General features: G+C 52.0%; 1 protein-coding gene across 1 annotated transcript; it reads left to right on the top strand.

The window, feature by feature from the left end:
* The first annotated feature begins 15,340 nt into the window (after positions 1 to 15,340).
* On the top strand, positions 15,341 to 17,305 carry LOC149335619 (uncharacterized). Its single transcript, XM_089553849.1, has 2 exons — positions 15,341 to 16,670; positions 16,773 to 17,305. The coding sequence occupies exons 1-2, from the start codon at positions 15,630 to 15,632 to the stop codon at positions 17,100 to 17,102; spliced, it is 1,371 nt and encodes a 456-aa protein (XP_089409975.1). The 5' UTR covers positions 15,341 to 15,629; the 3' UTR covers positions 17,103 to 17,305.
* Positions 17,306 to 27,807: the final 10,502 nt, after the last annotated feature.

The raw sequence follows: 27,807 nt of genomic DNA, 5'->3' as shown, positions 1-27,807 counted from the left end.
GGGTAAAGAGAACTCTTGTCCTCACCTTTTGAGACATATTAGTATCTAGGGTTGTAGTAAGAGCTCCACTCTACGGCTGAGGACACATCATTAACTGGTTATTTCCGCCAAAGATGATAGACCTGTTGCTCTTAATGTGAGCGACGAGGTAAAAACTAACTATTCTGCTTCAACTAGCGGCAAGACTTACATGGCCAAAAACATCTACTATCTGCACGGCCTTCCTCGTCCAAAATAAAAAAAATACTCTCGAATACTTGCATTTATTTTAGGAACAGCTAGCTCCTTAGAATAAACCTCAAACGAGTTGGCTTCTCTTGAATTTACCTTGACATACATAGTGTCTAGAGAGCTGGAATCACGAAGGTCAGAAAAAAAGTTTTCTGTCGCTCCGACAGAGCATAGTTTCCAGGGCTGTAACGCTTATTCTTCGCTTGTCTGTTATCGCCAATACGAGCTGTGTAGTCCTCAAAACATTGTGATGGTGCTGCGAAAGGCTAAGTATTATTCACCGGTCGCTCATGCCTGCTTGAAAAAGTTCCATATGAAAGCAGAAATGAACAAGAACTCTAAGCTGAACTTGTTCTCGCGCAGGTAGATACTAAAATCGTTAACATAATGTCCTAACAAGCTGAAACAGTTGTACGCGCTTTATTGCGATATATTTAACTTCTTTTTCCTCCTCGAAGACTAGAACACATAGAGGCGCTTCGTGCCCGAAGGACTTTTTCTATCTACAATGTCTGCATGATTTTTTTTTTCATCATGAAATCTACGAACCATTTGTAGTTTGCACTACAGCACGTGTAAGTAGTTACGCTCAATCGCTACATGTAGCACCGTGGGCTTAGCATACATTTAAAGGGGCAATGGTTGTACAAAAATACAGCCTTACATAAGAGAGAAATTTGGGCAGCAAAATACAAAACCTTTTAATGCTTTTTACAAAGGTTGCCTGTACTGGGAAGTAGTGAATTTTTTACAGGGTTACTAAACGCGACAAGTTGTCACCGACTTTTCTTCACAACACCATTGAGGAAAATGCTCCAAAAGGTTCATAAACATCATCATCAACCTGATTACCCCCCCTCCCCCCTCAGGCGCAAAGGTTTCTCCCATGTCTCTCCAATTAACCGTCTTTTGCCAGCTGCGGCCCCAGTATACCCGCAAACTTCTTAATCTCATCCGCCCATCTAACTTTCTGCCGCCCCCTGCTGCCCTTGCCTTCCTTGGAATCCACTGCGTTACCCTTAGGGACTGGCGGCTATCTTGCCTTCGCATTACATGCCTTGCCCAAGCCCATTTCTTCCTGTTGATTTCGACTAGGATGTCATAAACTCGTGTGTGTTCCCTCACGCACTCTGCCCGCTTCCGGTCTCTTAACTTGCGCCTATCATTTTTCTTTCCATAGCCCGCTACGTTGTCCTGAACTTAAGCTGAACCCCTTTCGTTAGCCTCCCCCTTACTGCCTCATAGGTGAGTACCGGTAGAAGCTGTAGTTAGTTTAGCATGCACTGCGTAAAATAGCGTCATTGGAGCGAGCTTGCGGGGGTCACATATCAGTCACACTCGAATTTACTGAAAGGACGTCCTGATTCTGCTTCCTGACTTGCTTCCGACTTTCACATTAGGTGCTTTCTCTCTCTTTCACCCTCTCCCCACCTCACCCCCCCCCCCACACACACACACGCACACTCACATCTGCAAAGCATCACAAAAGAGCAAAAAATTTCCCGCCTTTCATCCGAGTGAATCAAAGTGCCCTGAGGGCGCTACAGCGGCTTCCATTGATGTCAAAGGACATGCCGAAGATAGCAGGCTGCAGTCATTTGAGCCGTGCCCCGGCGACTCGCGCCGAAGCACCTTTGCCGCTGGCGCTTCGCTGCGCAATTTTACATTCCGCTGAATAAGTAAGGGCCAGCGACTCTCCTAGTTAGCTCTGGAAACGGCACGCTCTCGACGCTATCACACTCGAGCAAATGCGGCCAGCATAATTTTGACCGTAGCCCATGCTTCGATTCGCCGAACTTCTCTCCGTCGTTGTCCCCATCTCCTAAAAGACCAGAGGCGGTCATTCTCGTGAATGCATACTAGCTGCTGCCATAACGGGTCGCGGAATCGGCTTCGTTCGCGAGCGAGCACTCAGCTCCCTTTGACTTTGAGGCCCCTGTAGAGGGTACTTCACAGTGAAAATTGCCATTATGGAAAGAAGCCATCTTTACAGAGCACTTTAGCCGGATGCGCTGCTCTGTGATCATTAAGCTTCCTTTTATATCCGTCTTCTTATGCGAATTATCACTGAGAACCCCCGCCCGCTGTTCCGCGAAGGCGCATTTTCGAAACTGGAGCGTCTTTCAGAGCTTTTTGATGCGAGCATAAAACAAGGGTGTGTTTGTTAGTGCCAATTGTGGTGCAATGCAAATAATGTTGTTTGCGTGTAGGTAGCGGTGTCTGGGAAATTAATTTTAAGCTTTTTTGTGGCTCAGTGTTTCGACAAAGGTCTTAGCAGTTTTCATAAGAAAACTTGGCGCCTCGCTGTCGTCAGTGCTGCTTTAAGTGAATACACTTTCCTATGGGGTGCAGCATAGAGCAAAACACTGACACGTGATTTTATCCTCTGTTTTATTTCACGTTTTTTTATTAGTGTGTCTATTTTCAGTGTACCTGAGGCATTGCAGCTGCATGGAGAGAAGCACGTGTGACTTGGACGCACCTGCACGAAAGCCTTTACCCTCACAATGTGGATTGCTCTACCTTCCTCTCTTTTCACTCTTTTCGTAACTTTCCCCACGACGCGACTATCCATTGTGAAGATTTTTAGAGCACGTGTTTGAGCTTTGCTTTCTTTAAGGTTACTTCTTCATGGTATTCTTTTTTCTAATAGCGAAAGCTGTATTTATTACGTTTCGTCATCTGCTCGACGAAGCCAGTAAGCTATATCGCGGTGCAGTCACAAGAAGTCGCTGCGCGCAGTATGGTTCACGGTGCACCGACTAGATGGAGCCTGCGTAGTTGCTCACAGTAGAGTCTGCGCAAGGGTTTTGAGGCATCAGTTACTCTGATTTCACTGCGAGCACCTACGCCGGTGACATCCTATCCCACCAGGTTTCTATCGAAATATCCTTCCTGCCAGTAGAAATCCACACTGTATCTTTCCACCAGGGCATGCCAAGACAACCCGCACTTCCTACAACTCCCCCCAACTTACACGACAACGGGAGCCTTCTGGGAGAGAGTGCTTGGCAGCATTAGCCGCGAGGGCCAGCAATGGTTGATCGCCCGAGCGCGCTGTGCAGCCGAGTCCACTGGGCTCCTGTAATGAGGACCACGTCCTCAGGAGAAGCGTTTACTAATACGACGTACGTTACACCTCCTGCGACTAATAAAGCATTAAATCAAGCAAATTATACGCGCGTGGTCTCCTCGTCAGTTTTTTAATGCTCAGCACTTAAAGGGCCAACCTTCAGCACCTTCCTTGTCAATGTCCTTTTAATGGCTTGATTTCTGTGGAAATGTCTAGACAAAATCATTGCTTCTGACTCTCCCAAATCACAAAAGTTAGGTCAGGTAGTTATGTGAAGCCGGCCTCAATCTTTGCTGCACTTTTTAGGCTTTAAACAAGATGAGCTTCGCCACTGCTGCAGTCTTACAGTTCCGAGCGCTTCGGGCACCGCTCTATAGAGTGTAAAGTGAGCGCAGTGTCTTATTTAGGAAGATGTCCCGTGGTTGACAAAGCGAAGCTGAAGCTCGGTGGCTCCATACTGCGCATGGTGAAATTATAGTGAGGTAACGTTTTATCCTATTTCTTGTGACCAGTTCTACTTATCTTCTTGCCGAAGTAAAGGCCTCTCATTTCTGGGGCTCATGGTCGTCAGAGGAATTTTGGAATGGGTCCTGGCTTACCCATGGCATAAAACAACGCATTTGTCTAGCTATGTTCGGTGAAAGCGGTTACATGAACTATGGGGAAGGCGAGAACAAGTTGGGACCACATTTTGTCGGACGTACGTGACCACCGCAAAATATTTTTTTGTTGTAACAGTAAAAGCTACGGATGTGAATACAGTTTTTTATTCTTACCAGTTGTGAAAGATTGAATTATAATTTGACCATAAGCGGTGGCCAGTTGACGGAGGTTATAAACAGTGGCGCCACCTTTGAGATCTGTGGACAACTTTTGTTTTCTGCATTTTCATGTTCTGGGCAGCGCAGAGAAGTTCTTTGCTTATAGCTGCAGGTGGTGTGACAGTCTGAAACTTTATAAGTCTTGGCCCGATCAATGTGTCAATTTTTAATTCGTGTGCCCTTGGGGAGTTTCTGAAGTGTTAAGATCGAAAGAGTTCTGGCTATAAACGTATTAAAAAAAATTCCACTTCTCTGACATGCTCAGATATGTTTTGCACACGAGGGGTTCTTGTCTGCTTGAAAGATTGAGGCGAATAACTAGACGTGACTAAGGAGACATTTTCAGCTTTTTTTTTTTTTACTTCAAAGCTTGGCTCCTCAACCTCTATCCACTTTTTCAAGTACGAGTTTGTCTGATGCAGAAATCTCATGCTTGAACAAGAAACTATAAATTGAACAAGTTGAGAGGCAAGAACCACACTTTACAAATTCTCCTCGGCCGTTCCCGGTAATCCCTCTCCGTGTCTTGAAAGCGTCCGCATTCTCGACAGATTTAATACTGCTCCCGCCTTTCACAACCACTGACAGTGTTGACAGGATGGAGCCTAACCCGTTCGCGACGAGCATTCTTGACAGTCAGCTTCCTACGCCTCTTCCGTCTTCTCGCGCTGTCTTTATCTTCTGAAGAGGTAAAAAGCTCATGCGGTGAAGCCTTCATCGTTTCTGCCTTGTCACTCCAGAAGATAGGGCCGTCGAAGTGGAGGATGGGCAGAATTTAACGCACAACGCGGAGTGTTGTATCACTTTTTTATAGTTTTTAATTTCTTTAGTAACTTTTTTTTTTTTTGCTTTCATAATAATGGTGAAGACAAGCTGGGTAGTGAGAGTGTTTGCGGCGGTGTACATCTCCTAATGCGTTTTTGGAGATCTCGAGTAAGTATCGCCAGCACTTAAGAAAGCCAGCGTGAGTGAAGCGACATGTTTGGTCGTTCAAACTCCGTCCAGAACGAGTTGTAGCAAAACAAAAACAAAATGTGGCCTGTCAAGCGACTGCGCGTCATCCATATAACTTGCTTAACCTAGTGCTCAATGCCAGAGAAAACCGGGGATGAAATTGCTCACCCATATAACATTCCAGAGAGGCCAAATTCAGCTTTTTCAAGAGGTTAGGAAGTTTCCAAGAAGTGGGAACTTCAACGAATGCATTTGATTTGAAGTTTCGTTCTTTTTCTTGATAATAAACTTTAGAACTTGAATCGCAAGTGCAGCCGAGCGTCTCATTCATTCCGTACCTCACGATGCGGCTAACGCGTTCACACAGAGTACGATAGTCAATGGGCTTTTTCCTCCCTGGTAACCGTCTGCTTCATGACTGCTGTGGTGGGGGTTAATACGGCGTTGGAATCGTATTTGAATTAGGTGTGCAACGTCTGTCTCCCTGCAGCAGATCACAACCTCAAGCAGCAATAATAAAGGAGTACTGCACAGCTTTGCTTTATTTTTGAGTGTATATAAACAAAAAAAAACACAAACAATGTTTCTTAGTCGTACCGACCAAAAAAATTTATGAGTAAAATGGCGCAACACAAACTAAAAAGACGACACGAAACAGAAACTGCACAAATAGCTATGAAGCAGAAACCAAAACTTGGCTGAGTGTCTAAAAATGAACGGGCAAATATAATGATTCTGCACTGTGTTTTGAAGCTTTGGAAGAAAGGAACTTATACTTTACCTAACCCTATGCTTCAAGAGGACGCACAGATTGAAGAAGCCAGATCTCGCAAGAAAAAAAAAGTAGCAGCCGTCATGAGAAAACCGAAATTGATGCACGACACACGGGTTTAAGTGCTGCTTCCTAGAAGCAGCGATTTTCCGTCCGACGTATTAGAAATAAGGCCTTGGAAGCTTTAGCTTACACTGAACACAGACAACATGACACGAAGGGTGGTTTTAAAAGTCTAAACAGTTAGGTGTTCCTTGCTTTTTCTTTCAGGAAATAAAAAATGAGAATTCGAATGTGACAGGCTGAGGGGAAATATTCTACGCCGACAAGGCAGAAACCAGCTTCAGGGGGCTTGGTTGCGCCTGCATGGATAAAGGAGCGCCTGAAACTGATCCTGTGCTGCACAGTTTTTGTGGTTCTTGATTTCTTGAGATCAGAAAGTTGTTCAATTATGATTTTTTTGGTCACATAGCCGGGAAAAAAAATGCATGGCTGGTATTTATATTTGATCATAAGTGAAAAGTGGAATATGCTTGCTTTTATAGTTTGTAGCAAGTGATAAGAGATGTACTTGCTATGAGAAACGGCATAGCGACATACGTCACAAGAAAAGTATCGTGGCAGATAGCAATATAACTGTGAAGCGAAACTTTTGAGGTTAACTTATCGACATGCAGGTAAATTGAGATCGTTGCCGCGTCCTTTGGAAAAGAAAATGAAAGAGGTAAATTTAAGAGAAAGAAAGGCAGTGGCGCGAAATTGAGAATAAAAAAAATTACTCGAGCAAAGCAACCTAGCAATATTATAAAGGTGAAAGTGGATTTTTGCCAGACGTGTTTTCACAACAAGCAATACTGGAAAAGAGAATTTTTTTAATGAGAAAGAGTTTATGCATGCAATTATATTATATATTGTTATATTTCACTATAACAATCAATACATCTGCAGATCTCCTGTCTGAAGGCTTGCAGTTTTTTTTTTTGCTGTTAACGTTTTTCCCATCGTCAAAAACGCTCCACATTGGATTTCTGTGGCAGACCTAACTGCTCGATGCGAGCGACGGAAACACTACAAAAGAAAGATTTTGCTACGCATCGGAAGTATGGACCATTACCTTCAATGTTTCCATAATAGGGCGTTAAAATATTCCGATATTGAAAATTTTTGACCAAGAGCATCGAACATGAATTCCTCGATAGCAAGAAATACATCCCATCGGGGGTGAACCCTCCACCTGCTAGCTGCCACCTGTCACAGTTGGCAGGTGTCAAGAGCGAAATCTTCCTTTCCTTTTCGTGCGCTCGCACTAGGTGAGTCAGCCTGGTGGTGTCCCTGCCAGGACGATGCCTCTCCGAACCTGGGAGGACTGGGGGACCCCACTGCGGTCAGCAGACCTGGCCTGGCAGAAGGTCGCTGTCTGTCGGGCCGCGTATGTCATGGACCAACACCACATGCACGTTTAGACCAAGAGTGCGATCATGCGGAGACCCAGGAGGCCTTCGGGCCTCGAATTCTCTTGCCCAATAAAGTTTTCCCATCGATCCCATCCCATCCCATCGGCCGCCGCGGTGGCTCAGTGGGTATGGTGCTCGGCTGCTGACCCGAAAGACGCGGGTTCGATCCCGGCCGCGGCGGCTGGAATTTCTTTGGAGGAGAAATTCTTGAGGCCCGTGTACTGTGCGATGTCAGTGCACGTTAAAGAACCCCAGGTGGTCGAAATTTCCGGAGCCCTCCACTACGGCGTCTCTCATAGCCTTAGTCGCTTTGGGACGTTAAACCCCATAAACCAAACCTAAACCAAACCATATATTCATGGTGGACTCCTCTCTTTCGCTGTAAAACCTGACTTATAAAATGCTTCCTGAGTTCATATAAAATATTTACGACAGCTATAGCAAATGAGTTGGATTTCCCTACCATAAGGAATTCCCACAGTGGATGGATGGATGGATAGGAGCGCCCCCTTTGAAACGGGGTGGTGGCAATTGCCACCATGCTCAGCTTTTCTTTGTTTTCTTTTTTTTTTGTTTACTGTGTTGGCAATTCTCATTAACATTCGTCGTTATTTTTACCTACAGTTTCCTACAATTCTAACCTTATGCCACATATGTGCTTTTCAGCCACCAATCCTCCGATCGCTTTTTGCCAACTTCCACTGCAGATTTATTTACATGACCATTGTTATGTTTAAACCGTAGGGCCTCAGGAAGAGCGACTGCGCCTGCATCGACATCCGGATGGATACCATCACACTTGATTATGAGGTGTTCAATTGTTTCCACAGATCTACCACACACTGCACATGTGTCATCTTCTTCGTTAAATTTCTTTTTGTAGCTGCGCGTTCTAAGACACCCTGACCTAGCTTCAAAAAGTAGGGCACTGCCTCTTGAGTTATCATAGAAAAATTATTTCCTGATCTGCCTTTTCCAGTATCGATATAGTTCTACACTATGTTTCTTTTTCATTGAATTCATCCAATTTTTAACTTCCGCGTTTTTAACCTGTCGTTTAATGCTCTTTCTTTCTCCGTCCTCACGACCGGCATACTTACTGGTTAGTTTTCTAGTTCTTTTCCGCCACTGAGAGTCAATGCTCTCTCTGTACAAATATTTAAATAATTTAGCTGCCCACCTGTTATCGTCCAATTTCCTCAGGCGTTCTTCATATAGTATTTTACTTTTAGCTTCCCGTGCTTCGAACGATGCCCAGCCCATATACCCTTTACTGCCTCGTTTGTGGTTTTTCATTGGGCACCTAGTGCTAATCTTCCAACAGCTCTCTGATTTACGTCTAATCTCGACTGAACTTCTGCCCTTAAGCACTTAACCGCATTGCCGAAAGTAAGTCCCGGCACCATTATTCCTTTCCAAATACCTCTTAGTACTTCATATTTGTTGTACCCCCATAATACCCTATGTTTCATTATCCCTGAGTCTATTCGTCCTTTTGCCCTAAGAGCCTCTTCATGTTTTTCCGTGTATGTCTGCCCTTCGTTTAGCCATATCCCGAGGTATTTATATTCTGCCACTTTGGGTATTTCGTGGCCTTGTATTGTAAGCACCTGATCAGTTGTATCGTTAAAAATCATTACAGCTGAATTAGTTGCGCTAAAACTGAATCCTAGAGCGTCTCCTTCGTCTCCACAGCAATTAACCAAAGTTTGTAAATATTCCTGGCTATCTGCTAACAGTACAATATCGTCCGCATACATTAAACCCGGGAGTCGCTGCTCAAATACATTTCCGCCTAATCTGTACGACAGATTATAACCTAGATTACTTTCTTCTAGCATTTTATCCATATTTATCACGTAGAGCATGAACACCAGCGGTGATAGAGGACAACCTTGCCTTAATCCTTTGTGCACCCCCACAGTTGCGGTACTTCTTTTCCCTTCCCATGTAATTTTGAGTGATTTTGAGTGTTCAGCGCCACGCGGCATGTGGTGGCAGCCGTGCGAACTAGAACATTCTTTCAGATTTTCTGGCTTACTCTATGCTGGTTCTGAAAGCGTCCCCGGGAGGAGGCGACCCAGCAAGCATTTTTTTTTTCCAGCGTAGTTTCTTTACAATCATTTTTTTCAAAGCCTCATAAACACTTGAATCTCTTATTCTAAACCGGGCTGCGAGGGTATGCTTTCATCAATTCCAACGTTCTCGCATATTAAGTTACCGACACGAGCACGGGTGAAGCAAATGGGCAGTACGCTTTGATGGTAGTAATGTTAAAGAAAACTGTCCACTAATTTAACGAGAGCTCGAAACGACCACTAGAGCTCTATGATTCGATGTTGCGATCAACTTCGGAAAAAAATGTGCACTGGTTAGAGGGTGTTCGGGGTACTTTTGGCAAACCTATTAGTTTTAAGTTGTTTGCCACGTGCGACCAGTGAAGCGGACTATTTAGGCTTTTCGCTGAAGTTCAGCGGTATAAAGAACATTTTCTTCGCCCGAAAACAGTTCTACAATTCAGACTGACGCAAAGTTGATATCAAAGAAGTGGGACATGCCTCGCAGGCGGCTTAATAATGTATTTGTAGAATTATATGAGTTGTAAATTGCTATTTGTAAGTTCAATTTCATTCACTTTTATAGTAAAAAAAGACCTGGTGTAATACCTGTCCAAAAATCTGCAAAGGAGCCGCCGCGGTGGCTCAGCGGTTATGGTGCTCGGCTGCTGACCCGAAAGACGCGGGTTCGATCCCGGCCACGACGGCTAGAATTTCTTTGGAGGAGAAATTCTAGAGGCCCGTGTACTGTGCGATGTCAGTGCACGTTAAAGAACCCCAGGTGGTCGAAATTTCCGGAGCCCTCCACTACGGCGTCTCTCATAGCCTTAGTCGCTTTGGGACGTTAAACCCCATAAACCAAACGAAACCAAACCAAAAATCTGCAAAGGGAAAGATTTTAGTGCCGGAGTAACAATTTCAAGGCATAACAGCATACAGCAGCGCCACCGTCGACCACTTCGGTGCACGTTGTGGATCCTGTTATAGCGCAAGTGACTTAGCATGCAGTGAGAAATAAATGAAATAGAAATATCTCATTAGGGAAGGAAAGGGAGCAAACAAAAAAATATAATTTGTTTTGATGAAATAAATGGCACACTGTCTAATTTCTCAGTGGGCACACCAAAAAATGAAAACTGGTTTGGTGGAATGCAATAGGCGCTGTAACTGTCTCACTTATTTCGGTGATCACCCGAACCACGCCGTAAGGGAGGGGATAAAGGAAGGAGTGAAATAATAAAGGAAGAAAGAGGTGCCATAGTGGAGGGCTCCGGAATAATTTCGACCACCTGGGGATTTTTAGCGTCCACTGATATCGCGGAACACACGGGCGACTTTAGCGTTTCCCCTCCATCGAAACGCGGCCGCCGCGGTCAGGTTCGAACCCGGGCACTCCGGCTCAGTAGACTAGCGCCCTGACCACTCAGTCACCGCTCCGGGCGACATCCCAACCGCGCCACCCCGCTTGTTGGAAACGCGGGGTGGTCTGCGGGGCAGGGACGCGCTACGGCTCGCCCATGCCTTCGTGACCAGCTGGATCCTCTACGCCATGCCGTACCTACGGACCACCAAACAACAAGACGAGCCCATTGACGCCATCATAAGGAAGGCAACAAAGCGAGCACTGGACCTCCCGGTGGCTACCTCCAACGCCAAACTGAAGGCGTTGGGAGTGGTAAACTCCTATCCGGAGTTGCGGGAGGCACACCTCGTGAACGAATATACGCGGCTATCGCAGACGGTTCCTGGGCGCCGCCTGCTAAACCGCTTACACATCCAACACACATGCATACCAGAGGGAACGGAGAACATCCCGGTGCTGTGGCGCCACATGCTCTTGGTCGCTCCGCTCCCGCGTAACATGGACATGCCTTCACATGAAGGCAGACGACAAGCGCGGGTTCGAACGCTTGAGAGGCAATATGGATCTAAAGAGGGCGTTTACTACGCAGACGTAACTGGGCCGTCGCCCGCGGGATTCTACACGGCTGCCGTAGTCCACCGGGGAATGAATGTCGATGGGCTATCTTTTCATGCCCCAAATTCAACACGAGCGGAGGAAGTCGCAATAGCTCTCGCTGCCGCCGATCCAAAATCGAGAACGGTTATCACAGACTCTCGCCGGGCCTGTGAACATTATCTTGCAGGGGAAATATCACCTCTTGCCTCCCAAATTCTAAGACGCGCTCTCGCCGATCCAACTCGCACAAAAGTGATCTGGGCTCCTGGCCACCAGGGTCTACGAGGCAATGAGGCCGCTGATGCGCCGCCCGAGCGCTCACACACCGGGCTCCTCATCCTAGCTCTCCTGCTCAGAAGGTCAAAAACCACTTCTGCGGTTCCGCGAAATCCTAATTCATTATTGCGACAGCCACCGCCTCTACCCGGCACCTGCCATGGGGCTGAGTAAGGCGGAGGAGCGAACTCTGCGGCGCCTGCAGACAGGAACTCTTCTCTGTCCTGCCATAGCAAAACACTTCGATCCGAACACAGATGGGCGCTGCCCGCACTGTGGAGAGATCTGCGATATCTTTCACATGGTGAGGGCATGTACTCAGAATCCTCACCTTCCCCCTTCCCCCCCCCCCTCCCGAGAGGCACGGGAGACTGCCCCCCTCAACTGCTCCACACTGTAGTCCCAAAGGGCTTTAGTAAAGCGGGCGCGAGACGGGGCCTCGTCGTGCGGTGTCCCGGACTAAGGATACCGACCATGTAGCGGGGTCTTCTGATCCCCGCAAACTCTCTCTGAGTATTAAAAATGTTTTTCACCACCACCACCACACAACCGCGCCATGAGGGAATTCAAGAAGGTGGGAGTGATAGAATATACAGAGAAAGGCGTGCCAAGCACTATTGTCCGCCTTTAGTGAAACAGGGCTTTTACAGTTCATCCCTCGCCCTCACACCTCTTCTAATGTTCGCTACGGACAAGGCTCCGAAAGAATATTCGAGGATTTCGTCGCCAAAATGCCTGATCTTGCATTAAACGTTTGTGCAGATGGAGTGAAGGAAGGTTGCCTTGTCGCATGAAACACCTGTATAGCAAATAGTTTGAGCATTTTTAGGCAGCTCTGCCGCGTACCCAATCGTTTTAGCAGCTTTTAATATGGTAGCCTCCTTTGTTCTCGTAATATGGTAGCCTCCTTTGTTCTCGTAAGAGTTCCACGAGTGGTGGCTCACCCTCGCTCGTATACGCGCCGTGCAGCGCGGCGCGCCGCTTACTTTCGCCATGCGCGATTACTTGAACATCTTGAAGGCGCGCTACCACACACTCCTGCGTCAGTCATCGCGGACAGCAAGTAGGGCGCTCGTACAGGGCCGACCGGTTTCCGATCCGACCGTATTACGCCAAGTACGGGCAGGTAGCCTTGACGAGGAGCGACAGGCCCGCGTAGAGGAGGTAGTTTTGCCGGACGGTACCAGGAGCAGCAGCGCGGCTGACATCTCTGACGCATTTACGCGTCACTTTTCGCAGCTGTTTGCTTCCGAGGCCGAAAGGCGGGACGACGCCTCTTTCACGGACTCCCTCCGTAGTTTCTGTGCTACGCTACCGCAGGTCCCGAGCGATCTCGGCGCGCAGCTGAGCGCTCCTGTAGGCGCGGAAGAGCTCTCCGCCACCGTTAAGGGCATGAACGCCGCCTCAACTCCAGGCCCTGACGGCATTCCCATCAGCTTTTATGCTAGGTTTTACACCGTCCTGGAGGATCACCTCCTCCAGATGGTGAACGCCTTCGTCAGGGACGGCGAGAGGCCGGAGTCTTTTCGAGAGAGCCGCGTAGTGCTCATCCTGAAGCCTGGCGGGTGTCGATCTGACCCGCAAGCGTGGCGCCCGATCACTCTGCTAAACGCAGACTACAAGATCGTGGCGTCACTGCTGGCTAAAAGGTTGAGTAAGGTTTTATCGGTGCTCGTAAGCCCTGCGCAGACCTGCAGCGAGCCTGGACGCTCGGTGTTCTCGTCTCTCGCACTAACGCGTGACTTGTTCACGTTCACCTCGAGAACAGGAATTCCGGGTTGTTTTGTCTCTCTCGATCAGGCTAAAGCCTTCGATCGGGTCGAGCACCGATACCTTTTTGGAGTTCTCGGGGCTTTCGGCTTTCCGCCGGAGTTCGTAGAGCGGTTGGAGCGGCTGTACTCCGATCTTACAGCTTGCTTGCTATTCAACGGGGCGTTGACCGCACGTTTCGGGATAGAGCGCGGTATTCGCCAGGGTTGTCCCCTGTCACCTATGCTCTTCGTGTTATGTTTAGACCCGCTCTTGCGTCGCGTAGCAGAGTCTCCATCGATTCGCGGTTTCCCTTTGCCTGGCCAGGGCCAGGTGAAGGTGTCAGCGTACGCTGACGACGTGTCCTTGTTTCTGAGGGACGCGGACAGCTTCGTAGCGTTTGCACGGCTTTTTTCCAGTTACAGCGAGCTGTCCGGCGCCCTCCTCAACAGGGGCAAGAGCAAGACTCTGCGTTTCGGGGCCTTCGCGTCGGACCTGCTGGGCGAGGTGGAGTGGGTCCCGGCTTGTAAGGTGCTAGGAGTCGTGTTCCTCTCCTCGGGGGAGGTAGCCCGCGACTCGTGGACCGAGTTGAGAGCGACCGCTGAGCGACGCCTGACAGTAGCAGCGCGTTTCCGCCTGTCGCTGTCGGAACGCGCGTTTATCATCAGGTCATCGGTGTGCGCGCCGCTCTATTATATAGCTCGCGTCGCTTGTCCGCCGCGCACCTTTACGCGCCGCTTGGCCACTCTCTGTGGCAGTTTTTTCTGGGCGGGAAAAACGGAGACCGTCGCTCGCGCGCTCCTCCGTCTTCCCACGCGCATGGGCGGGTTCAGCCTGCCCAACCTGCGCACAATGTGCAGCGTGCTTGCTGTTCGAGGCGTCCGCGACCTGGTCGACGCCACCGACTACCCGGGAAGAGGGCTCCTCGCCTACCTTCTCGGGACTTCGCGGCGGCTCTTTTTTGGTGAACTCGTAGGTCCTTCAGCCGAACGGCAGCCGGCGTTCTTCCGGTATGTCTGTCGGACGGCCGAGTCTCTCACCGCCACCCTGCCCGAGGTCGACGTCTCTCAGACGCAGGCCTCCCGCGTTTGCGAGCTCCTTGCCATCCAGGAGGCTACACCTGAACAGCTAGAGCGGAGCAGGCGGGTACGGTGGCGAGACTTGACGTCGCACTGGGTACCACCAGACGTCCGCGACTTCGGCTGGCTGCGAGGCTGGAGAGTCCTCCCAACGGGGGTCCGCATCGCCGCGTGGGGCATCGCTCCTTCTTCTCGGTGTCCCCAGTGCGGTGCGACAGAGACCCTCGAACACGCGCTTTTTGAGTGCGTCGTAGCGCGCACTTTTTGGAGGCTGATGTCGCGCATGTTTTTTGTTAGCCTCGACTCGCACACCAGGCCGCGCGACGCATTTGTACGGCTCTTGCTGTGTGTTGGGGCCTTTGTTTTGTGGCGCCAGAGAGGCGTCGCTTCCTTGCAGGGCCGGCCTCAACGCGCCATGTTCCCCATGCTGCAGAGGGTTCGGGCGCGCCTGTTTCAACAGGCGTGTTTAGATCATGTGACCCTCCCAGAAGACGAGTTCCTGCGGCGGTGGAGCACCCGCTTCATCGCCGCCAGCGGGGGCCGCGTGACGGTGCGGCTCCTGCCGTATTGAGTGTGTGGTGCGCGGTGTCGGTGCGCGTTCATCGTATTCAGTGAGCGTGCTTCCCCGCGATGCCTGGACATTATGGACCCTTTGAACATTTTGTGCTGTGAATGATTTTGTGTGAACGGCGGCAGCAGTCGCCGTCGTGTTCTTGTTTCATAGCTTTTTTGTACCGAGCGACACTAGTCGCTGCCTTGGTGTTTTTGTCTTTGTGAGGGACTATGGTCCCTTTGTATGAATAATCAGTCCAATAAACTTCTCTTCATGGCTCCCGTACCATGTCTCTCTAGTACCCTGACGCAGTTTTCCGTCGTCCGATCTGACGTGTCGGCAGTTTTTTACGCCTTTTTTTACGCCGAGCGTTCCTGCACGCGTTCTCGCTGGCATGTAGCGTGCTTGTAGGTTAAGCCGCACAACCCAGCCCGAAGCGAAGCGGACCCCTGGACGCCGCCAGCCCGCCCCCAGCAGGAGGCGTCGCCCCCCTGGAGGACCGCCGCCCGGGCGCCCGGCTAACGGCCGGCTGCCCGGGAATTCCTGCCGCCCCCCTGCCCTCCCAGGAGCCTGGTGGAGGTGCTGTCCGCGGCCCCCCAACCCCCACCAGCGTCCCGCCTACCGAACTCGGTCCCGTACCCGGCACCAGCATGGCGTCAACCGGCCCCCCCGGAGGACCGACTTTTCGAGTGCCTCCCCCGAAGGCGCACTGCTTCACCTTCGAGGTGAAAACCGAAGCTTCGGCCGACGACATTGTCGACGGCATCGAGGACGTCGTTGGCCCCAAGGGGCTGGAGTCCCTCCAGCACCAAGGGGGTTTCAAGTTTTGCGTCGCCGTAGCCTCGGCTGCGGCGGCTCAGAAGCTGATTGCAGAGGGGGCCTTTCACATCAACGGCACCCCTGTCCCGGTCGCCTGCGTGGGTCCAGCCGTGGTCAACATCACCGTCTTCCGGCTGCCGCTCTTCGTGGGTGACGCCTCGCTCGCCTCGGCACTCAGCCTCTACGGGAAAGTGCTCGAGGTGAGCCACCCAGTTCTCAAGGGCCGGCGGCACGTCGGCAACGGCCAGCGTCTCGTGCGCATGGAAATGCGCAAGCCCGTGCCAAACTTCATCTCGGTGCTGGGCCACCGCGCCATGTGTGATTATCGTGGCGTGCGGAAAGTGTGCTCGCGTTGCGGGCAGGAGGGCCACGTTGGCGCGATGTGCCGCACGCCGCGGTGCTCGCGCTGCGAGGCGTTTGGCCACGATACGGCCGGATGCCAAGCGGCGTGCCGGCGATGCGGCGGCCCCCACGCAGCAGCCGATTGCCTGCGGCCGCGTTCCTACGCAGACGCGGCTGCCGCCAGGAAACCAGCGACCTCCCGGCCTGAGCTGCCCAAGGGAGCTGCCGACGACCAGCAGCAGCCCACCGCTGCGCACCGCCCTGCCGACAGCCCCCAGGTGGACCGGGTGGAGACCACCCCGGTCGAGACCCCCAAGGAGGTCCAGGCCGAACACCATCTGGCCGAGACCCCTGAGGAGGACCCAGCTGCAGTGCCTGCTGCAGGCAGCCCGACCACCTCGGCTGCCGGCGCGCAGGCGGAGGGCTCCCTGGAGCTCTTCGCGTTCGGCTCGCCCTCGTCCCCGACCGTCTCCGACACAACGGGGGCGTTCTCTCCCGAGTCGCTCGCACCTTTCGGTTCGGCTGACGAGGTGAGCCGGGACTCCGAGTCCTCCACCTCCTCGACCGAGGAGGGTGGGCCCATCGACTGCGGCTCTGTGCTGCGCCTCACGGGTGACCTCACCTGTGAGCAGCGCGCGGGCCTCACCACGTCGACCGACCAGGGCCTGCCCCGTCCTACGCCCCGTCGACCGCCGCCCGGGGAGGAGGACGGGCGACGAACCACCAGCCTGACCGCCTCGCACGCCCCCGACGCGTCGGAGTCGGCATCCGGAACACCGCTCGCTTCAGTGTCGATGAGCCAGCCACTTGACCTGCGCGCGCCCCCCGTTGAGGATACGGACACGGGTAAGCTCGCGGGGAAGCACGCCAGGCAGGATAGCTCTGATGATAACGTAGATGGCGCTGCCCCGCCCCACGCAAAAAAGTCCGCACCCAGCTCCGCTCATGGCGGGGCTACTTAGACGTGTCACCACTACGTCGGCACCCTGTCTCACTATCATGGCGTTAGTGCATCTCCTCTCCCTGAACGTTCAGGGATTTCGATCGCCGGACAAGCAGAGAGAGGTGATGCACTTCGCCCGCGCACAGGGCGTCGACATCCTATTTTTGCAAGAGTGTAACTTACGCTGCCCACGCGAGGTCACTGATTTTAAGTCTCGTTTTTGTGTTGTGGGGTTACTGGCACGTTTCGGGCCCTGCACTCAGAGCCAACGCCACTCCGCTAGCTCGACCACACCTGCGGCCGCGAAGAACAACACCTCCGAGGAATAAGCCCGCAGGCAAGAGCTTTAATTGGGATCTCCCAATGGTTTTCCTCGGTCGCGCGCAGGCAGCAGCGGCAGGCAACAGGCACAGGACACAGGCACAGGAGACAGGCACAGAGCAGTTCGGGTCACCTGGGCCGCCGCTGGTGTCGCGTCCGCTCTCTCTCAGGGCTCGCTGTCAACTCCCCATCAGACTGTCCCGTGCGCGCGGCCCGCGCGGCCGCCGAAACCGAGAGCGGTGGGCAAGGAGGGCTGCCCACGTGACGACGCGTAGTCGCGGGCGCCTCCCCTCCGCTCCCTCCGCCGCTGCGCCTAGTCGGGGGGCCGCCAGAGGAAGAGCCGCGGTAGGCCACGAGAGAGAGAAGGGTGCATCCGGCGGGCGAGGGGCAACCTGGATCCCCACACCCTATTTTTTCGTTAACCTGTTCTGTTTCGTGCGGTGTTGGCGTCGTTTTTGTCAACAGTTCCCTTCGCTCTGGCGCGCATTGCACCTACGGCGTGGACGGCCGCACCCTCGCGGTCGACTTCTTCCTCGGTGGAATGCGCGTCAGAGCGTTGGTGGTTTACGCGCCGGCCCGCCACTCCGACTCTTCTAGCTTCTTTGATTCGCTAGATTCTTTTATGCTAGATTGTTACCCTTGCTTTCTCGTTGGCGATTTTAACTGTGTTCTGGATCCCGTACGAGACGTTCGCGGTCGAGGCCAGGGGCGACCCTACGCCGGGGCCCGGTCTCTGCGGGATATTTGTATTCAGTTTGGTTTGACCGACGCGTGGGTTAAGCTTCACGATGGTTGTTTTGGTGGAACTTGGGAGCGGGGCAGCTCAGCGAGCAGAATTGACAAGTTCTTGTTCCCTCGAGAGCTCGAGTGTTTATTGGTGGCCTGCAATGTGCTCGCGTTCCCCCCGGGTACACCGCGCATTAGCGACCATCGACCACTGTCAGCAGTACTGGACATAGGCGAGCGCGCCCCACGTTTGGAAGCGTGGCGTATGGACCCATGTCTGCTGACAGATTGGTCGAGCGTGATAGCCCTTGAACATGCGCTGGGAAACCCGTGTGGACGCGACGCGACGCGCATTACCTGCGACGAGCGAAAAGCGGAATGGCGCGCGCTCCTTATCACCGAAGGGCGCCAACGCCGTAGGCGAATAACGGGCGAAATTAACATCACCCTCGCTCGTATACGCGCCGTGCAGCGCGGCGCGCCGCTTACTTTCGCCAAGCGCGATTACTTGAACATCTTGAAGGCGCGCTACCACACACTCCTGCGTCAGTCATCGCGGACAGCAAGTAGGGCGCTCGTACAGGGCCGACCGGTTTCCGATCCGACCGTATTACGCCAAGTACGGGCAGGTAGCCTTGACGAGGAGCGACAGGCCCGCGTGGAGGAGGTAGTTTTGCCGGACGGTACCAGGAGCAGCAGCGCGGCTGACATCTCTGACGCATTTACGCGTCACTTTTCGCAGCTGTTTGCTTCCGAGGCCGAAAGGCGGGACAACGCCTCTTTCACGGACTCCCTCCGTAGTTTCTGTGCTACGCTACCGCAGGTCCCGAGCGATCTCGGCGCACAGCTGAGCGCTCCTGTAGGCGCGGAAGAGCTCTTCGCCACCGTTAAAGGCATGAACGCCGCCTCAGCTCCAGGCCCTGACGGCATTCCCATCAGCTTTTATGCTAGGTTTTACACCGTCCTAGAGGATCACCTCCTCCAGATGGTGAACGCCTTCGTCAGGGACGGCGAGAGGCCGGAGTCTTTTCGAGAGAGCCGCGTAGTGCTCATCCTGAAGCCTGGCGCGTGTCGATCTGACCCGCAAGCGTGGCGCCCGATCACTCTGCTAAACGCAGACTACAAGATCGTGGCGTCACTGCTGGCTAAAAGGTTGAGTAAGGTTTTATCGGTGCTCGTAAGCCCTGCGCAGACCTGCAGCGTGTCTGGACGCTCGGTGTTCTCATCTCTCGCACTAACGCGTGACTTGTTCACGTTCACCTCGAGAACAGGAATTCCGGGTTGTTTTGTCTCTCTCGATCAGGCTAAAGCCTTCGATCGGGTCGAGCACCGATACCTTTTTGGAGTTCTCGGGGCTTTCGGCTTTCCGCCGGAGTTCGTAGAGCGGTTGGAGCGGCTGTACTCCGATCTTACAGCTTGCTTGCTATTCAACGGGGCGTTGACCGCACGTTTCGGGATAGAGCGCGGTATTCGCCAGGGTTGTCCCCTGTCACCTATGCTCTTCGTGTTATGTTTAGACCCGCTCTTGCGTCGCGTAGCAGAGTCTCCATCGATTCGCGGTTTCCCTTTGCCTGGCCAGGGCCAGGTGAAGGTGTCAGCGTACGCTGACGACGTGTCCTTGTTTCTGAGGGACGCGGACAGCTTCGTAGCGTTTGCACGGCTTTTTTCCAGTTACAGCGAGCTGTCCGGCGCCCTCCTCAACAGGGGCAAGAGCAAGGCTCTGCGTTTCGGGGCCTTCGCGTCGGACCTGCTGGGCGAGGTGGAGTGGGTCCCGGCTTGTAAGGTGCTAGGAGTCGTGTTCCTCTCCTCGGGGGAGGTAGCCCGCGACTCGTGGACCGAGTTGAGAGCGACCGCTGAGCGACGCCTGACAGTAGCAGCGCGTTTCCGCCTGTCGCTGTCGGAACGCGCGTTTATCATCAGGTCATCGGTGTGCGCGCCGCTCTATTATATAGCTCGCGTCGCTTGTCCGCCGCGCACCTTTACGCGCCGCTTGGCCACTCTCTGTGGCAGTTTTTTCTGGGCGGGAAAAACGGAGACCGTCGCTCGCGCGCTCCTCCGTCTTCCCACGCGCATGGGCGGGTTCAGCCTGCCCAACCTGCGCACAATGTGCAGCGTGCTTGCTGTTCGAGGCGTCCGCGACCTGGTCGACGCCACCGACTACCCGGGAAGAGGGCTCCTCGCCTACCTTCTCGGGACTTCGCGGCGGCTCTTTTTTGGTGAACTCGTAGGTCCTTCAGCCGAACGGCAGCCGGCGTTCTTCCGGTATGTCTGTCGGACGGCCGAGTCTCTCACCGCCACCCTGCCCGAGGTCGACGTCTCTCAGACGCAGGCCTCCCGCGTTTGCGAGCTCCTTGCCATCCAGGAGGCTACACCTGAACAGCTAGAGCGGAGCAGGCGGGTACGCTGGCGAGACTTGACGTCGCACTGGGTACCACCAGACGTCCGCGACTTCGGCTGGCTGCGAGGCTGGAGAGTCCTCCCAACGGGGGTCCGCATCGCCGCGTGGGGCATCGCTCCTTCTTCTCGGTGTCCCCAGTGCGGTGCGACAGAGACCCTCGAACACGCGCTTTTTGAGTGCGTCGTAGCGCGCACTTTTCGGAGGCTGATGTCGCGCATGTTTTTTGTTAGCCTCGACTCGCACACCAGGCCGCGCGACGCATTTGTGCGGCTCTTGCTGTGTGTTGGGGCCTTTGTTTTGTGGCGCCAGAGAGGCGTCGCTTCCTTGCAGGGCCGGCCTCAACGCGCCATGTTCCCCATGCTGCAGAGGGTTCGGGCGCGCCTGTTTCAACAGGCGTGTTTAGATCATGTGACCCTCCCAGAAGACGAGTTCCTGCGGCGGTGGAGCACCCGCTTCATCGCCGCCAGCGGGGGCCGCGTGACGGTGCGGCTCCTGCCGTATTGAGTGTGTGGTGCGCGGTGTCGGTGCGCGTTCATCGTATTCAGTGAGCGTGCTTCCCCGCGATGCCTGGACATTATGGACCCTTTGAACATTTTGAGCTGTGAATGATTTTGTGTGAACGGCGGCAGCAGTCGCCGTCGTGTTCTTGTTTCATAGCTTTTTTGTACCGAGCGACACTAGTCGCTGCCTTGGTGTTTTTGTCTTTGTGAGGGGCTATGGTCCCTTTGTATGAATAATCAGTCCAATAAACTTCTCTACACCCTCTTTCATCTGTTCTCGCTTCGGCGAGCGCGGCTTCGGCCGCTTCTTTTTGAGCAGCGTCCGCTCCGGCGGACGCAGTTGTTGCTGCGACGCGCGTCTTTTCTTTCCTTTTCCTCTCTCCTCTGATCTTTTAACTCTCCTCTATCTGCACGTGGCAGCGGTGGTGGCTTGGCTCGAGCCAGTAGCAGGCCCGTGCAATTTCCTCTTCATCCTTCTCTCAGTCACAACAACAACAACAAAGAGTTCCACGACTTGTTGAAAATTCTATGAGTGAGATGTGCAGTCACTAACTACTTATAGCTTAGGAGTGCATTGTTAGGGGTCACAGTATGTTTCCAAGTAAGCGAATGAAATGTGGCTCGTACCCAATGCGGTGTCACATTGCTCAGAGCTTTGGCTACTGAGCCGGACTACTATGAGGAAGCGAAACGCAAAAAATTGGCAGTAGCTTAGGTCTGGTTAAGCTTGTATATACAAGCGAAAAGCTTCAGTTATGGTTTGTTTGACGTCATGGCTGTCGCAGTTCGCGCACAATGCACTGGGAGCACCACAATAACGATGCAGGCAAGCGCGTTATATAGACCTCCTTCCGCGTGCGTAGTAACTGTGGTAAACACGCGGCTGCAACGAAAGGTCAAACGGTGGCGAGGAGGCGAGTGCGCAGTAGTAGCTGCGGTGAGGAGACGGCGCACATGCGCAGTAGCGCGCGGCTGCGCCGAAAGGTCAGGCGGCGGTTGCGGCGGCGGCCGCTCCGACCACCTGCGCCTCTTCTGTGACGTCACTCGGTTCTGCGCACGCGCAGCTGTGGCTAATTCTGATCAAGACCCGGTGTTGACTAGCCTAGTGAAGCTTTTCGCTTCAAAAATGCGCCCGTGTGCTGAGCGATGTCAGTGAACGTGAGAGATCACCAGGAGGTTAAAATTATTCCGGAGCCCTCTGCTACAGCACCTCTTTCTTCCTTTCTTCTTCACTCCTTCCTTCTTTTTCTCACGGCGTGGTCGAGGTGTCCAAGCGGGACAGTTACTGCGCAATTTTCTTTCCTAAGAAAACTAAAAAACAGAGTGGAATGTGAGCTGTCGAACTTCTCAGTGCCTGACCGCAACATGAAAAAAAAATTGGCTTTTGAGGAAAGGAAATGAAGCAGTATCTGTCTGACATTTCGGTGGACACCTGAACTGCACCTTAAGAGAAGGGATAAAGGAGGGAAGGAGAGCCGTAGTGGAGGGCTCCGGAATAATTTAGACCACCTCGGGATCTTTAACGTGCATTGCCATCGCACAACACACACGGGGGGGAGGGGGGGGGGACTGGCAGGCTACGGCCGCTTGGTTGTTGCGACGCGCGTCTTTTCTCTCTTTTCCTCTTTCCTCTTATCTTTCAACTCTCTCCTATTTGCACGTGGCAGTGGTGGTGGCTCGGCTTGAGCCAGTCGGCAGGCCCGTGCACTTTCCTTTTCATCCTTCTCTCAGTCGCAACAACAACAACGCACCGCACACGGAAAATGAAAATGAAAATTGGTTTTGAGAAAAGGAAAATGACGCAATAATTGTCTCGCGATTCTCGGTGGACATCCGAATCGCGCCCCAGGGAAGGGATAAAGGTGGAGGTGAAAAGAAGAAATGAAGAGGTGCCGTAGTGGAGGTCTCCGGAATAATTTCGACCACCTGGGGAATAATTTCGACCACATCACACAGAACACGGGAGCCTTTTGCGTTTCACCTCCATCGAAACGAAGCCGCCACGGTCGGATTCGAACCCGGGTACCCCGGCTCAGTAGCCGCGAGCGGCCTGCTGCATCACAATTTTGATACTAAAAGTGGTTTTTGCAGAAACGAAGTGTCTCACTCCTCGGTGGACACTTCAGCCGTGCCTCAAGGGAAAGGGTGAAAAGTCTGAGGAGGAATACAATTGAAGATGCATATGTCTTCGGTTGGAATCCATCACACAAGCTGGCCTAAAACTTGATTAACATGTGTAAGTTATGCGCCACGAGAAATCGTATGACATCACCAGAAACGTTGTACGACAAACGGCTGCGTCACAACTTTGGTACGAAAGTTCTCGGGAAAACTGGCTGCACGTGGAGGTTGGCCAGTGCCGAGTATATATAGACTTACAACATGTGTAGGATCGTCTGAGGTGGCGGGGCTCGGCTTGCTGTGTACGATACACGGCCGCCTGATGACATCACACTATTTTTATTTCTGTCACTGGGATTTTCTATACCCTCTGCAAGTACACACCCTAACACACACAACGCCACTGGCTTTTCCCATAATGAGACTAGCAATGCTTTCGCATTAACAAAGCAATGCTTTTGCATTAACAAAGTGACCGCCGCCGCGGTGGCTCAGTGGTTATGGTGCTCGGCTGCTGACGCGAAAGACGCGGGTTAGATCCCGGCCGCGACGGTTTAATTTCTTTGGAGGAAAAATTCTAGAGGCCCGTGTACTGGGCGATGTCAGTGCACGTTGAAGAACCACAGGTGGTCGAAATTTCCGGAGCCCTTCACTACGGCGTCTCTCATAGCCTGAGCCGCTTTGGGACGTTAAACCCCGTAAACCAACCAACTAACAAAGTGACTGCGGTTCAACGTTGCTCTATCCTCGTTATACGAGGGAAAGCTGCGTTTAGTACGGTAAGGCACGGCTCACTTGGTTTCAGTGTTTTATTATTGCACATCAAAGGTCGTAAACACGTGATGCCCATTGTCTCAATTCAACCGTCAAGGTCAGATGTGAGTGTCGAAGGTTAAGGTCAGGTACCAAATGGTCACAGTCATATGATCACGTGTTCATACTACCATAGTATGGACCACATGCCACCATGTAGTCAAGTTCGGTTTGACCTTGTGAGGCATAGAAGGTCATTGTCGATGTGGTGTCCACTATTTGAAATCAAACTGCAGGGTCAAAGGTCAAGGTCAGCTACCCAATGGCCATAGTCATATGATCACGTGGTCATACTACCATAGCTTGGGCCATACCATCACGCAGTTAAGTTCGGTTTGACCTTGTGAGGCACTGAAGGTCATTGTCTCATGCACATCGAAACCGGAAGTAGTACCTCGAGGAGTAGAACTCTCGCTTTAAAACCTCACTGTCGCACTTGATCATCTGGATGCATTGATAATCGCATGGATTAGGCTTACGGATGTGCAGACATTGAGCTTACGCGCTTGCAGACGGAGCAACGACAAGCCAGCCTTGAAGAGAAGTTTATTGGACTGATTATTCATACAAAGGGACCATAGTCCCTCACAAAGACAAAAACAACAAGGCAGCGACTAGTGTCGCAAACAAGGTATGAAACAAGAACATGACGGCGACTGCTGTCGCCGTTCACACAAAATCATTCACAGCACAGAATCTTCAAAGGGTCCATAATGTCCAAGCATCGCGGGGGGAAGCACGCTCACTAAATACGATGAACGCGCACCGACACCGCGCACCACACACTCAATACGGCAGGAGCCGCACCGTCACGCGGCCCCCGCTGGCGGCGATGAAGCGGGTGCTCCACCGCCGCAGGAACTCGTCTTCTGGGAGGGTCACATGATCTAAACACGCCTGTTGAAACAGGCGCGCCCGAATTCTCTGCAGCATAGGGAAGCCAGCCATTGTAGTTACCCTTTCCGATGCAAGATGCCCCAATACGCTACAGTCACCAAGCAGCTGTGCCGATACTGTGGAGCGCGAGAAAGTGTTCATCCTACTTAATATTCGTACTCCGTTTCTATGAACAGAAAAATAAAGTGCAAGAGAAAGATAAGAACATGTAGAACGAGTTGGCAAATGAGGCCGTAAAGAAGGAACGGCTGACCGCGCGAGGGTCAGGCACCGGCAGTGCAGTCAGGGCGCTTTCTTATCATTTGATTAATTAGCCGATGTGGTGCGAGACGCGAGCTTGCGCCATTAACGCCCCTGGCAACAAGGGAACGACATGGCTTTCGTAACATCACAGCTGGTAGTGCTTGGTCGAAACGAGTTCGGGGTGGAATAAGATAGCGCCGCTTTCATACGAAGCCTGTCGGTTTCTTGTGCTGTTATCTCCCTTGCATGAAAAGATAGCGCAGAACGAGTCTAGCATCCGCAAATGGTCTTCTTCTGATGTGAAAAGATTTGGAGACTGCGCTGGACGCCGTGTTATTTTTCGTGTATAGGAAAATCAAAAGCAGCTTTTATAAAAATGATTTATAGACTGTATTGCCATCCTATAGATATTTTCTCGTCTGTTAATATTCTATACACTGTCCATAGAGAAAATACTTCTAAATATGTATGGCCACAAATTCAGAGAATGATATGATCAGTTGATGGAATTTGCACTGCCTACTGGATAGATAATCTAAGGATTGTTCTATAGAAAGTCTAAAAACTGTACAGACAAAATTCTGTGGAAAGACCGCCTAAAGAAATTTTTTAAAGGAAAGAACGCTACCTGCGAAGCAGCTATTGGTCACCATTGTTTTGCATCTCTACCGCTGGAATAGACGCGATTTATGACGTCACGATGGATAAAAGAAATCGAAGTAAATTTCGGACTTGAGAACTGCAGGAGGCAGAGATATGCTGCTATAGGAGGGAAAATCATGAATTCCACGAGAATCGTTGCAGAGTAAGGCCCCAAATCTGCGAAATAAGTGTTATTTATTCCGGAACCTCTGCTGTGTTCAGTGCTTAAAGTCAAGGGCTCTCGGGGGGTCTCAGACCCCCCCCCCCCCCCCCCCCCCCAGCATTGGCAAGGGGTCTGAGACACCCGTACTTAATTGCAGAGACTGCATGAATCTGAAGCAGGTAACCTTTTTTGTTTTTTAACAGGGGGCAAGAACATTCCTGTTCTAGCGCGTCGAGAATTTCAGTGTGATGTTTAGTTAAAATCATAAACATGGTTTCTGAAACCGGAGACGAAGAAAAATAAAATGCCGGCACCACTACACAAAGGCTGGAAGAAAAAGGGAAACCCGTGGCCTTACACCACAAGTAAGTCCAACGCTGATCCCTCGGCTCCAAAGCTACGCAACAACGAGATAGCAACAACGAGCCCACTTGCAGAGAATGTGGATCGCTGGTTTCCTGTGTGTTATACAGATTGAGCGAACAACGACTTTTAAAAATGATTTCTCCTCTTTGTATAAAACGATGTGCATAACAGGCCATCGGCCGCTTTCTCTTTTTCCCTCTTCATTTCCCTCTGCATCTGCGCTCAAATCACTACAGACTCCCCTTAAATGGAGGCAGACTTTAAGCTCTGGCTGTGTGGAGTAGGGAAACCGGAACGAAACAGCGCGAAAACACGGGGCTACAGAAAGGAAGAGTACAGACAGCGCTGTCTGTGTTCAGCACTGTGTCTGTGTTATTTCTTTCTGCAGCCCCGTGTTTTTGCGCTGTTTCGTTCCAGTATCAGGAACCAACTAGCCCACAATCGTCCCTTTCGCAGTGAATAGGGAAAGCTTAACAATGAGAGCAATGAGTCATTAGCCTTCTTCTAGCTGCACTCAGACTACGGCGAGCGTAGACACGTTCCGAGTGAAAAATGACAATGGCTTAGCTGGGCTATGCCAGGATATACGTAGCGAAAGCAGGAATGCGACACAGCTGGCCAAGCGAGTGGAGGCGAGCGCAACGACGAGGCAAGCGGTGTGACGTCACACCAAACGGCGGCGGCTCCACGACGAGGCGCGCGGTGTGAAGTCATGCCAGATGGCGCGGCGAGCGCGTGGCGTCCGCCAGCTGCGGCGGTTGCTAGGCAACGGCTCAAGGTCGGTCTCTGTGCCTCCTCGGACCACCGCCACAGCGAAATAGCAAGTTCGTGGTCAATGTAGCTTTCGCTACAAAACAGGCAGCCTGGAGACGGCTTGCGATAAAACGAGATAGTTCACTTTCCTTTCATCCGGTCAGCACTTAAGAGCTCCCGATCAGCGGATGAAGGCGGCGTGCGCGAAAATGTAGATTGGTCGAAAACGCAGTGACGTCACACCTGGAACGGCAGATTTGAAAAGTGATTGAAGCACCACGTAAATTCTGAGTATCAGATGGCAGTATGCTGCCATGACATTATAAGAACAGGGTGCCCCTAGCTACAAAGCAACGTTCGTTTCACTTTTAAAGATAAATGGAGGCCTTGTCTGTCTTCTCCGGCATGTATATGAAGTTTATATGCAAAGAGGCCGACTCCTCTGAGGGAAGCCATTAACGTTATCGCGTCATACCCTTACGGCAGAGTTGATGTGTCCCTCGAATTTTCACTCCATCAGTAAAAAACCACTGCAGTAAGCAGGCGCCGAAAAAAGCAATGTTCCCCACAGTGCGTTCCGTCTTCTGCCTAGACACAATTCCACACAAGCCTCAGTTTGGCCGCCGCGGTGGCTCAGTGGCTATGGTGCTCGGCTGCTGACCCAAAAGACGCGGGTTCGATCCCGGCCGCGGCGGCTAGAATTTCTTTGGAGGAGAAATTCTAGAGGCCCGTGTACTGTGCGATGTCAGTGCACGTTAAAGAACCCCAGGTGGTCGAAATT

The sequence above is a fragment of the Amblyomma mixtum genome, chromosome 7 (genome assembly GCF_055824585.1).
Source record: "Amblyomma mixtum isolate Tamu chromosome 7, ASM5582458v1, whole genome shotgun sequence".
In the NCBI taxonomy this organism is placed as follows: domain Eukaryota; kingdom Metazoa; phylum Arthropoda; class Arachnida; order Ixodida; family Ixodidae; genus Amblyomma; species Amblyomma mixtum.
The sequence above is the reverse complement of the archived record's forward strand: the minus strand, read 5'-3'. Positions and strand labels throughout refer to the sequence as shown.

Excerpts from the sequence above, each read along its gene's own strand:
- LOC149335619 (XM_089553849.1), top strand. The coding sequence starts at position 15,630 with ATGGCGTCAACCGGCCCCCCCGGAGGACCGACTTTTCGAGTGCCTCCC. Across the intron at positions 16,671-16,772 it reads CTTTCGGTTCGGCTGACGAG|CGCGCGGGCCTCACCACGTC; the intron begins GTGAGCCGGGAC and ends ACCTGTGAGCAG.